The 11,127-nt window shown below is 38.2% G+C and overlaps 1 protein-coding gene across 2 annotated transcripts in view; it reads left to right on the plus strand.

The window, feature by feature from the left end:
* cntfr (ciliary neurotrophic factor receptor) overlaps nt 1–10,845 on the plus strand; it is a 158,663-nt gene extending 147,818 nt beyond the window's left edge. For both annotated transcript variants that reach the window (XM_042510003.1, XM_042510002.1), the window contains 2 exons: nt 6,852–6,978; nt 9,197–10,845. In XM_042510003.1, the coding sequence (XP_042365937.1) occupies nt 6,852–6,978; nt 9,197 (128 nt within the window). In that variant the 3' untranslated portion in view covers nt 9,198–10,845. The remainder of the gene's footprint in view (nt 1–6,851; nt 6,979–9,196) is intronic.
* The last annotated feature ends 282 nt before the right edge of the window (nt 10,846–11,127 follow it).

The raw sequence follows: 11,127 nt of genomic DNA on the forward strand, positions 1-11,127 counted from the left end.
GTGTTATTTGACAAATCCACTACCCCAACCTTTCTCATTATACGGACTTTCGATTTTTATGCTACTTTCCTCTTTACTTACATGAGTGAATTGGTTACATGATCCCAGCCTTCCAGATTATAGGGGGTTATACACAAATTACTACCTCATAATTACATGGGCTATATACTAATTGTGGTGCTAATATGCATGAGAACAGTCATTTAGGATACATGGTCAAGGGACCAAAATCATATACCAAATCATCTAGTAGACACTAAGAAATGTCTCTGGACAAGTGAAGTCTTTGACCTGCCGGTGGCCTTTGAAAAGAATTATTAATCAAAGTCAGTAGGACTCATCCTTTGAGTGCCATAAATGTTCTTAATGGCAATCTATCCAATAGTTGTTGATATACTTAACTCAGGAAGAAGTGGTGGACCGCTGCTGTGGCTGAAAGGTTCACCTTAGTATAACGTTAAGAAAAAAGGTACGCAAAAAGGCTAAATGCAAATCTAACAGAAGCCTGTAGGTATTGAGAAGGCTTGTCCTGAATAATTAATGATACACTTGTTAATTCCCCAAGTATGCACACTGACCAGTTCAGAGAGAGAAAGATAGAGATACCAAGGGCATATACTTAGTATGACTGTGTCTTTTATAGGGTTTCTATAAAGCTGTTTGGTTTTTATCAGACTTGTAGTCATTCAGGTGAAGAAATCATTATGATGATAATATAGTATTCCTATAATGTTTTTTTTTTAAAAAAAAAAAAAAAAACATTGTTCTTTGTGCCCACGGCTGTCACACAGTAAATTTCCTGAACCAGTTAGGTATGAAATTAAGTTTGGTTAATAACTTTCTTTATCATTAAATTGAGTACACTATAAGCATTTGATGGCCTTGAACTTTTATCGCAGTTTAAGCTACAAGATCCAGCAGCCTCCAGACAAATCGACACACATCAACCTGAGCGCCTGAACACACCCTCAGGGAAACATTGTGCCATCTTTGCAAAAAATGCTCACGTCCCTCCTACAGCCTCAGATCGGCTCACTCACAGTATAACTGTGCTACACTTTCTAGGTTTTATTTATGCATGAGATGTTATCTTTTACCATTAAATTCATTACAGATGATTATATTGTGTGTGTTCACACACACACACACACCGACACCGACACACACACACATGCACATACTCATACACACAAGGACAAAAACTATCTCTGGGAATTATCTAGTTGGCACCCTTTCAGCATGTGGCAGAGATCAAGGATGGCTCTCTTGTCAAATCGAAATCTCTCAACGCACTGATGATCCCCGAACAACAAGACATCCAATCCAGGTCTGAACACTCTTTTGTACTCATCTCTCTGACTGCGCTGGAATAGCAAAGTACAAATGGAAGGACACATTTTGAATGAATAAACACAGAATACAGGTGGACGGGTTTTAATGTGCACCGCTACAGCTTTATTGCAATACTAAGATGATCTCGCAAATGTAGGGTGTGTTTATCTATGCCATCTCCATTTTTTTCTCAGGCTAGGGAATACTAATTTTATATTCACAACAGAATTTCAAGAAGCCTCTTACTGTGGAATATTGTATATGAAGGTGTTTTTTGTGGGCTTACAAGCTTCAAGTGGTTGAAACTTTCAGGTCTGTGTCACCTTTTTATAGTTTAATTTAACCTTTAAACACACCCTTAGGTGATGTTATAGTGCAGTGATCACACCCAGAGGACATTTCCACCGTACCTCATCGCAACAAGCCAAGACTTTCAACCACTGGAAGTTGGCAAGGATATGATGTCAAATACAGTGTCAAATACTGACATGAGCAGTTCTAGGATGAACATGTCCGACACTGAACCTTTACTTTTCTATAGATTAATGTGTGGTTATGTGTTATCACAAAAATTACGTGGTTACGGTTAGGAAAAGATCATATTTTGGCATAAACCACTAACATTTGGTGGTACAATTGCTGCTGGAAACGCATCAATATGTCTCTGAAAAACACGTTTGGTGGCAAAAGTGCTGCTGTAAAAACAGAGACAGGTAACGAAAAAACACCCACGTTAGGTGTCACAAATAAAACATATGAAACATATGAATTTAGCATGCCCATAGCTTGCAGAACAATGCCAACATTTTCTTCTAGCAACAGCACAGTCCAAAAATATAACCCTCTTTGCCAGAGATTTTTATTTTTAATAATACTAATAATAGCCTTATTCTAATATTAGGTCTCTATGAAAGTCTAAAATGTGACTTATAACATTGTACTCTTATGTAGCATCCATTTCTATTGTCATTGGAAAGCATTGTGGTTGAACAACTCCTGACTTCGCTGTGCAGCCCCCAATCCTGAATCCCAACCTTGTCAACATATTGATAAAATCACTTTAGTAAACAATAACAACTATCAACCATCAATTTATCAAGCATGCAAATATGAGGCAAAGAAGGGAAGAGCTACCTTACATTTAAGACAATAAGAACCCAATTTAAAATCTTTCTAAGACAAACTTTTGTCTACCAGTCTTTTTCTCATCTCGCTGCCCATCTGTTGATGTTTCTCAACAGTTTAACAGTCCAACAGTGACTCCTGTTGGTCATGAGCAGCACTGCTCATCTCTTAGTCAACACTAAATGTGCTCTCGCATGCCTAGAAACATAATCACATGCTAAACAGCACACAGAGTACATGCAGCATGCTCTCACAATCTCTCACAGACACAGTGCACACATACACACTACATCCCCCTGATAACATGCAGTGTGCACACACTCACACACTCACACACAAACACTGACTCAGTACACAGTGTATTATTCTTGTTCTCTGGGAAAGAACTGGAGGTTATTGGGATTCTCCTCATGCCTCAGCTCGATCCAGCTGCTGCTTCTGCTGCTTCCCTTCGCTCTCTCCTTGTCCTGTTCTCTCTTTCACTCTTTTTTTCTCTCTTAAGTCTCGCTTTCTCAGTCTTTTTCTTTCTCTGTTCCTCTCACTTCTCTGTCTATTGATCAGACTCTTTCTCTTGCTCTTACCTTTCATCTCCTCACCTTTCGAACCAATCTCTTCTTGTGGCCTTTTGCCAACGTCTTTACAGATGTTACTAGCTGGACGACTGATTACATCTGTTGTGGCCGAGTGCAGCTACAACTGCTTTGTTAATATCAATAAAGTGACTTCAGGGTGGGTTGCTGTTCCCATTGACGGATACGACATTTGCCCATGTTTTTATACAAACTATGGCAAAAAGAGTTTGTATGCTTTGCCAAGCTGTAACATTTGGCATACTCAAGGATTTCATAACCACTACATCATTTGTTTAAGTCCAAACAGGAGTCCTATTTTGCAGAAAGTGTAAATTTAAAGTAATTATTTAATTTGCATTATTGGAACAGTTGTACATGTAGCAGAATCACATCAGTATTTCCTGTCTGTGAATACGCCAATAAAGACAGAGTTCGGCCAGAGCCGTCTTCTTTTTCAGCTGACCAGCTTGTTAACATCTATACACTGACCAATATTTTCTGGCTGCTCAGTCGAATAGGAAATGAACAGACTTTCTGAGACTTATTGATTGTGTAGCTCCCACTCTAAACACACAGTTACACTTTCTCCATTTCCTCTCTGTCCTTCTCCTGTCTTGCCTCTGCCACATTTCCTCTCCCCCCTTTTTTTATTTGTTTCTGTTTTCCTCTCTTCATGCATCAGCAATAACAGGTAGCCCATACCTTATTGAGAGTTTTACTTATGTGCCTGTCTTGTTTCCTTGCATCTCACATCAAAAGGATATCTCAGTGACAGACAGACGACATTTTAGAAATCCCATTTCTGGTGATTGGACCATCGCTTAGCAACCACATTCCAGGAAGTGAAAAACAGATACAGCTGAGGCCTTAAAAAGTTGCAGCCATCCTTCATGTTGCAACCATCGAAGATTTAAGTTTCTGCCTCGCCCACTCTGTGAGACAGAAACTAGACACTGTCTAGCACCAAACAGACAACACTAGATATCACTTCTTATATCCTTCATGTCTGGATCTATTTATACATTTTTAGTTTCTGCTCAACAAGCAGAAACCACCACAGCTAAATGTTCAAGCAAATTCTGAGGTGCCTTCAGTTCCCCTTTTGCTGCATGCTGGCTCCAATTCACAGGAAAATCACTGCTTATTATATCCTTAAGTTGGCGTAGTATTCAAAAGGGAGGTGTTATTTAAGTCTTTTAGAGTTCTAGAAGTAAAAATCCTCAGTTTCTTTAAAAACAGTGTTAGGTGAAATAGTTGGAGCACTTCCAAGGTTTGGATGGCACAAAATAGACCCAGCAGTATAAACATTTAGTATCCGAGTTAGAAAATATTTTTCAATTTAAGGAAAGCCAAAGGTACAAGCCTGAATATAAACAATGTGAGCTGAGAGTTTAACTACAACTCCTGAGGTGCATTTTGATCCAAAACATCCAAGTACTGATCCTAACATCCAGGTGTTTGCACTGCTGAGGGCGAGCGAAAGCTGAAGTTCAGCCGTAATAGAAACCTGCAGATCACTTTTGGAGTGTATGAATAAAGCATCTCTGGCTCTGTGTTTCCTTTTCTGCAAAGAAAATAGGAATACTATATTATCATCATAATGATTTCTTCACCTGAACGACTACAAGTCTGATAAAAAACCAACCAGTACCAATCTTGATGGCCATTTCTGACTGGCTTTTTCTTCATGGCTATGAGTTATTCGCCACATGAAACTAGCCTAAAGAAGATATGCTTTTTCTAAAAGTTTCAAAAGTAGTTGAGATGAATAACACATATGGCCATAAGTAAGTTAACCTTAAGTGTTGTTTATCAGGAAGACTTTTGTGCTTCTATACTGTGGATATCATTAAGAGGAAACATTGGAGTGGGAACATTGGCTCCTCCTGTTTATCGACTCTGTTGAGGTGTTTCCATTGACCGATAATGATGGTAACAAGGAGAACATTTTCTCACAGAAATAGAGCATTTTTTGCCTCATTTGACATGGGGATTCTCTGACATGAATGAACAGAGCCCCACCTCCATCCTGTAACCAGTTGTTTAATACATCCATGGTGGAGATGCATTCTGAAGCCAGGTGTAAACAGACTCTGAGACATCAACATTATTAGTGTAAACAGGCAAGGTAGTTAAAGTTTAAGTAACTCAGAAAAATTAAATCTCATTAACTTGTGCATTCTCTATCCATCCTTTTTGTTTTTTTTGTTATTTTCAGATACCCCCTTCTCTCTCCACTCTGCCTGCCTGCTCTCTTCTTTCCCTTCTCCTTTGCCAAATTTTCTTTCCCCACTGTTGTTTATCAATCTCCCCTCGCCCTCACATCATTGTCTTGTCTCCCTGTCTCCAACTACCTTGTTACATCAGCCTACACCCCATAACTGTCTCTCCTCGTTGCCATCACATTATGTCTGCATAATTTTTATTTCCTCCACCATTCCAAAGCAAAATGTTTTGCTGCAGGCTGGCTAGCATTGCACTGAGCTGCTGAACATGTTAAATGTGTCCTAGTTCTCTCTCTCTCTCTCTCTCTCTCTCTCTCTCTCTCTCTCTCTCTCTGTCTCTCGCTCTCTCTCTCTCTGGCTATTTCACACCTGGCTGCCTCTCTCCGACTCCCAACACAGTACTACACAACAGTCATTAATTGGAAGGAGAGGGAAATCATATTCTCTCTCCAGCAACAAAAATGCTTTGGGTTCCAGACTGAGCTGCAAACAGTGTGCATGAGTTAATATCTCCTGTGCTGCCTGCAGCTATAGCGACAACAGCCCATTTTATAAAACATTAAACTCTGATATTTTTATTTGTCAAGCTATGTAAAACCAAACTGAAGTACTGAAAATAGTTAAAGCACATAGTCTCTTTAAGCATATTTATGTTCGTTACAAGCTTTTAAGTACCAGCCCTATACACTTGAGTAAAGCCGTATTGGCTAGAAATGAAGAGACACAGTATTTTTTATTTTTGTTTGTTTCTTTAAATTTTTGTGTTCGTTATAATTTTTCTTATTCTTTTGCTGTTGTTTGTATTTTTAAAGTTATTTTTATGTATTGTTTATTTATTTATTCATACATTTATATGTTTATTCATTTGTGTGATTAATAATTGCTCTCAATTCTCAAATCATGTGAGGTCTGCAGGAAATGTCAGTGCAGTCAAATGCAAACATAATAAACAAACAATCAAAGTGCTTAAGTGCTCAATTTTGTGACTTACAAGGGACTTGGGTTGGTCTACAGCTCCGGTTACGTGCTGTAAAATAAAAATGTACAGCATTCTATGGATATATTTTCAAAGTGTGTATTAGACCATTTCTTATCAGCAGTATATTAAGTGCGGCAATGCACATTTCCACAATTTTTTTTAAAAACATCATTCACCTCCTATATTCACTGTCTTCTCTACCTCAGGGTTTTTACCTTACACTCCGTCTCTCTCCCTCTCTCCTGCATTTCCGTCCATATTTTATCCGTCTATCTTTTTCACTCTGTCTCTGTCTCTTTTTCCGTTTCCCTGCGGCTTCAGTATGAGATTTTTTTTTTGTCCAGTCCACTTCATAACTGCCTTGACAAGTCCCATATTGATTGTGTTGCAGATTAGAATTGATTCCACTCTGCACTGTATTTTCCTTTCTGTTTGGTTCTTCCTGGTATGATGAGTACTTTTCAGTGTCCATTCATCAGCATGATGTCTTGAATGTTTCGAGGGGGGACAAAAACAAAAGAAAATTCTTGTGTAACACTGTATGACAAAAAAATTATTTTGAGGTTTATTGTGTTTCATGTTTTTTTTTTGTTTGTTTTGGGTTTTTTTTCTTTTCAGAGACCAAGACCTCCCCCATACCATCCTCCAACGCACCACAAAAGGCTGAACCCCCAGTGGGCAGAGCTGCCAGGCTCCTCACACTTTTCTCCCCTTTGCTGTTAGGAATGCTGCTGCTGTTCATGTGGTAAGCAAACACACACACACACACACACACACACACACACACACACACACACATTCACACACATCTCTTTTAATGAGTCTACAGCCCCTCATCTTCAAATTGATTATGAACTCAGTCATTCAGTCACATATTGGCAAGTTGGTGCATGTCTATTGATGTCGAGAGCATGTTTAATAGAACAAAAGCAACAACGATTGGCTGAGTTTGTTTTATGACCCAGCAGGGTGTTTTTCTTCATATTTTTCTGCAGATCCCCAGAAGGGATAGAGGTAAAAATCCAATTCAAAGCTGTCCCATTTCATTAATTTTACAGGTTTTACTCTATAAATCATGCTGTAATAGCACATCTCCTGTCGAAGATGTAGATGTTGAGCAATGAATGAAACAGTGAATGTCAACGATCACAACAAAGCTCTCTATAAAGGTGTGCAAACAAGAAATGGTTTTTGCACCCCATTTAATGAAAAGAGGAACACTGATAAACAGGACCCGTATAATAACACTTTAACCAAATGACATTAAACATGGCTGCATCCCCAACTGAACACCTGCTGCTCATTTTAACCACTGGAGGATGAAGCGAGCCAGGTTTAGTTGGATGAATATGCTAAAAACACATTCATGCCAATTTCTCTACCATACCCTGTACCACAGAGAGTCCAACTGGGAATCTGCTATGTGCTTTTTACACACAGTGGTATCTCTTCAGATCATGATTTGTTTTTGTAATACAATCCAATGCTAGTTTATATTTCTACTCCACTGCAGTTCAGAAAGAAATATTCTTCTTTTCTGTCAGCTATAGGTAACATCTGTTTTACAGAGGGTAAACTAAGTACTGAAAACTAGGCAAACTAAGGGTAACTTTGGTATTTTGCAACCTGACCTTACTTTCCCATGTTTTTGTGTCTAGATCACTAAAAGGAACAGGAACAGTTGTTGAAATTGGTCCAGTATTGCCCAAGAGTGCTGCAACCATTAGCAGTGAAAAAGGTTGCAGTGTAATCACTAGGGACGTTTGAGTACACCATCAATTTACATCCACTTAAAATGCTTGTTTTTGTCACTGACAGGCTCAGATTGGTATTGAAAGTGTCTGACAACATTATGAAAAGGATCCCAGAGGCTGACCATTTTGTTAAAGAGTAAGATCTTTTTTGTTTAACCAGAAACAACCTTGAAAACACTATTGGCAAACCCACCAGACTCCATTTAAATAAACTAATTTTAGCGTGGATAAAGGCAGCAGAGTAAATTAAGGGTTTATTTCCAGTTGGTGATTGTTGGAACAGTGAAAAGATGAACTACAAGGGTTTTTGTTTGTTAAGTTGGGTTTTTTTTTCTGTGGTTCTTATATTGGCGTGTTTTATGATAATAAAATGACTGAATAGAGTCTGGTTGGTGTAGCAATTTTGGTGCTGTTTCTGGTAAAACACAAAGGATCTTACTCTTTGTAGTGATAATTTTCTTAAAGCAACATCATGCATCTCTTAGTTGATTGTGTCATGAAAAGTCATGAAATACCAACATTTTGGGTCGGCGCTTTGGTCCCATCATCAGCTAAACATGTCACTATTTGATGAACTAGGAATGAAGCTTAAGAATCAACAAAAGGTTGCATGACATTGCTTGTTGCATGTTGTCAGGCACTTAAAATGATAATCTGAGCCTGTCAATAGACAAAGACAAGCAGTTTTACTGGATGTACATTTCGCACAATTGCCCCTTAATGTTACATTGCAGCCTGTTTTGCTGCTGTTGGCCACAGTGCTGTCGCTCAATACTGGACTAATCTAAAACATGAGAAAATAGGTTGCCGGTTGAAAAATACCAGTTACCTTTAAAGATTAAAGCTGTGGCTCCAGCACAAAGACCTTTCCCCTGAAAACATCTTATTTGGTTTAATTTAAGTAAATGCCACCCAGAGAGGTCAAATGTTACAAAAAGCCAAAATTAGAGAAAAGTTTTTGTAACAGGAATTTGTTTTTTCCTCTTGACCTGCTGGATTTATCTTATGACCCTTTAAGAAGGCTTCAACCCAAGGAGGGGAATCGATACTTTGACTTAAGATACAAACATATACAACCAGCAAAGGTACTAACTAATAAAAGGCTTGTCACAACTGATTTGCCTAATACAAGATCCACAAATAGACCCATTCATTTGTGTGATGAGCTGCAGCTAATGATTCCTAATTTCTGCTTGTTTCTTCCTGCAGATGTTAATGTCTTATTCCTGAAGGGAGTAGGCGGAAGAAAAGGAGGAGGAGGCTGATCTTTTTTCTATTTTGCACATGTTTCAAGGATACAGTGCATTGATCATTTTCTGTCCATCACAGTTACTCACCAAGATTACCTAGACATGAAACCAGACGATGATAATGCGATTCAGCATTTTTGATTAACGGTGACAAAGAAATTCTTCAGAAGAACTTTTGAAAGCGGCACCAACAACCACCATCAACAACAACAACAACAGCAGCAGCAACAGGAGCAGCAACTACCGCAACAGCAACAGCAGCAGTGATATCAGCAGAAACAGTCTTATATTACCCCCTGGTGGCTTTGATGGGCCACAGCAGACTTTTTTTGGCAGACAACAGTTTGGTTTGGGAATCACCTCTTCAGAGCAAGAAAATCAACTCATCTGATGACAAAAAAAAATCTCCTCGTGACCTTTTTGTTCCTTTTTCTTATTTTTACTATTGATCATGAATTAATTTTCACTTTCTTCTGAAATCGCAGCACCGTACAGACAAATACACACATATACAGAGCATTCGTGTGTTTGTGTGTATCGTTACCGTAGCGGTCCCCATACAGCTAAATCATCATGCCAAAGACTCAACTCCACCCCCCACAAAGTGGTTCCCAAACAATTCACTGAGCTTCCTGAAGCCTGTGACTGCCTTCATCGTGGGTTACAAGAACCCCAGAAAGTTATACGCGTGTGTGTGTGTGTGTGTGTGTGTGTGTGTCTGTGCACAACACTTGATTGATGTCGACTCAAACAGTAATGAAACTTGGGACGAGTCTGAGGAACCCTGCAGCTCCTGTTTGTGTACCATTTAACAAAGAAGCCACACAAATGCTACGTCCAACTCTGAATCTGTCAACTCCGGCGACTGAATCAAACAGACGGAGTGAGTCAATTTTTTTTTGTTTTTTTTCTCGATATGAGGACTAACACTTTGAGGAATTCAGTAACGGTAGTCTGGCTTAATTAGACAATTAGCTTTACACTCTGCTTTCACCGACTGGCAAAGAGGACCTGGATTGTAAAAAACAAACAAAAAAAATAAAATAAAATGGATTTGAGACTGAACAGTTTTTTGCCCACCCATTTGTTTTGGTTCAACGACGACAAAGTTGGTTATTGACACATTGATGCGAGCTATGTTATTTTTTCCATTTTGCTCTATACTGTAAAATACAATAACACAAAACAGTTTGCTTTCCAAATTCTGACGCCTTTCCGAACATAAAAAATTGTCTTTTTGCAGTTTACATTTCAATAGCCAATATCACCAGTTAATATTATGTTATTCAAAGGAATATTGATGTGTTTTATTGTATTTTTTTATTCTTATGGACAAATAATACAAACACACATATAGGATTTTAGTTGGGTTTTTTTGTTTGTTGTTTGTTTTTTTCAGAGATCATAATGGCTTAATTCTCCTTGATCCTATTTTGTAAACTATGATATGTAACTTTAACATTGAACAAAAAGTTTATTATTTAATAATAATAATAATGTATGTATTAGCAGTAGAATGTCGTAACCTGTACCTGGGGTCTTTTTTATAGATGTATATACAATGACAGGTTTCAACCATTAAATGTGACCATTTCACAATGAATGATGGCATGCTGGCTTCATTCTCATTTTGCCTTTTGATATTTCTAGAATTCAATTTATCATTATCTTTTGTGCCCTGTTCAGAATGGATGATTCATATTATTATCTCCTGATTAGAGAAGATGATGAAGGTGTCTTTGCAGGGGGCAAAAAAAGGCATTATATTTCTTTAAACAGGCATGAAGACACAAGTAACTTTTCAGTAGAAAAACAGTGATGACACATTTCATTCTTCCCACACTCTGCCACAGACCAACACTGCTTCATTTCAAGTTCTTTAAATCAATA

The sequence above is a fragment of the Plectropomus leopardus genome, chromosome 20, assembly GCF_008729295.1.
Source record: "Plectropomus leopardus isolate mb chromosome 20, YSFRI_Pleo_2.0, whole genome shotgun sequence".
In the NCBI taxonomy this organism is placed as follows: Eukaryota; Metazoa; Chordata; class Actinopteri; order Perciformes; family Serranidae; genus Plectropomus; species Plectropomus leopardus.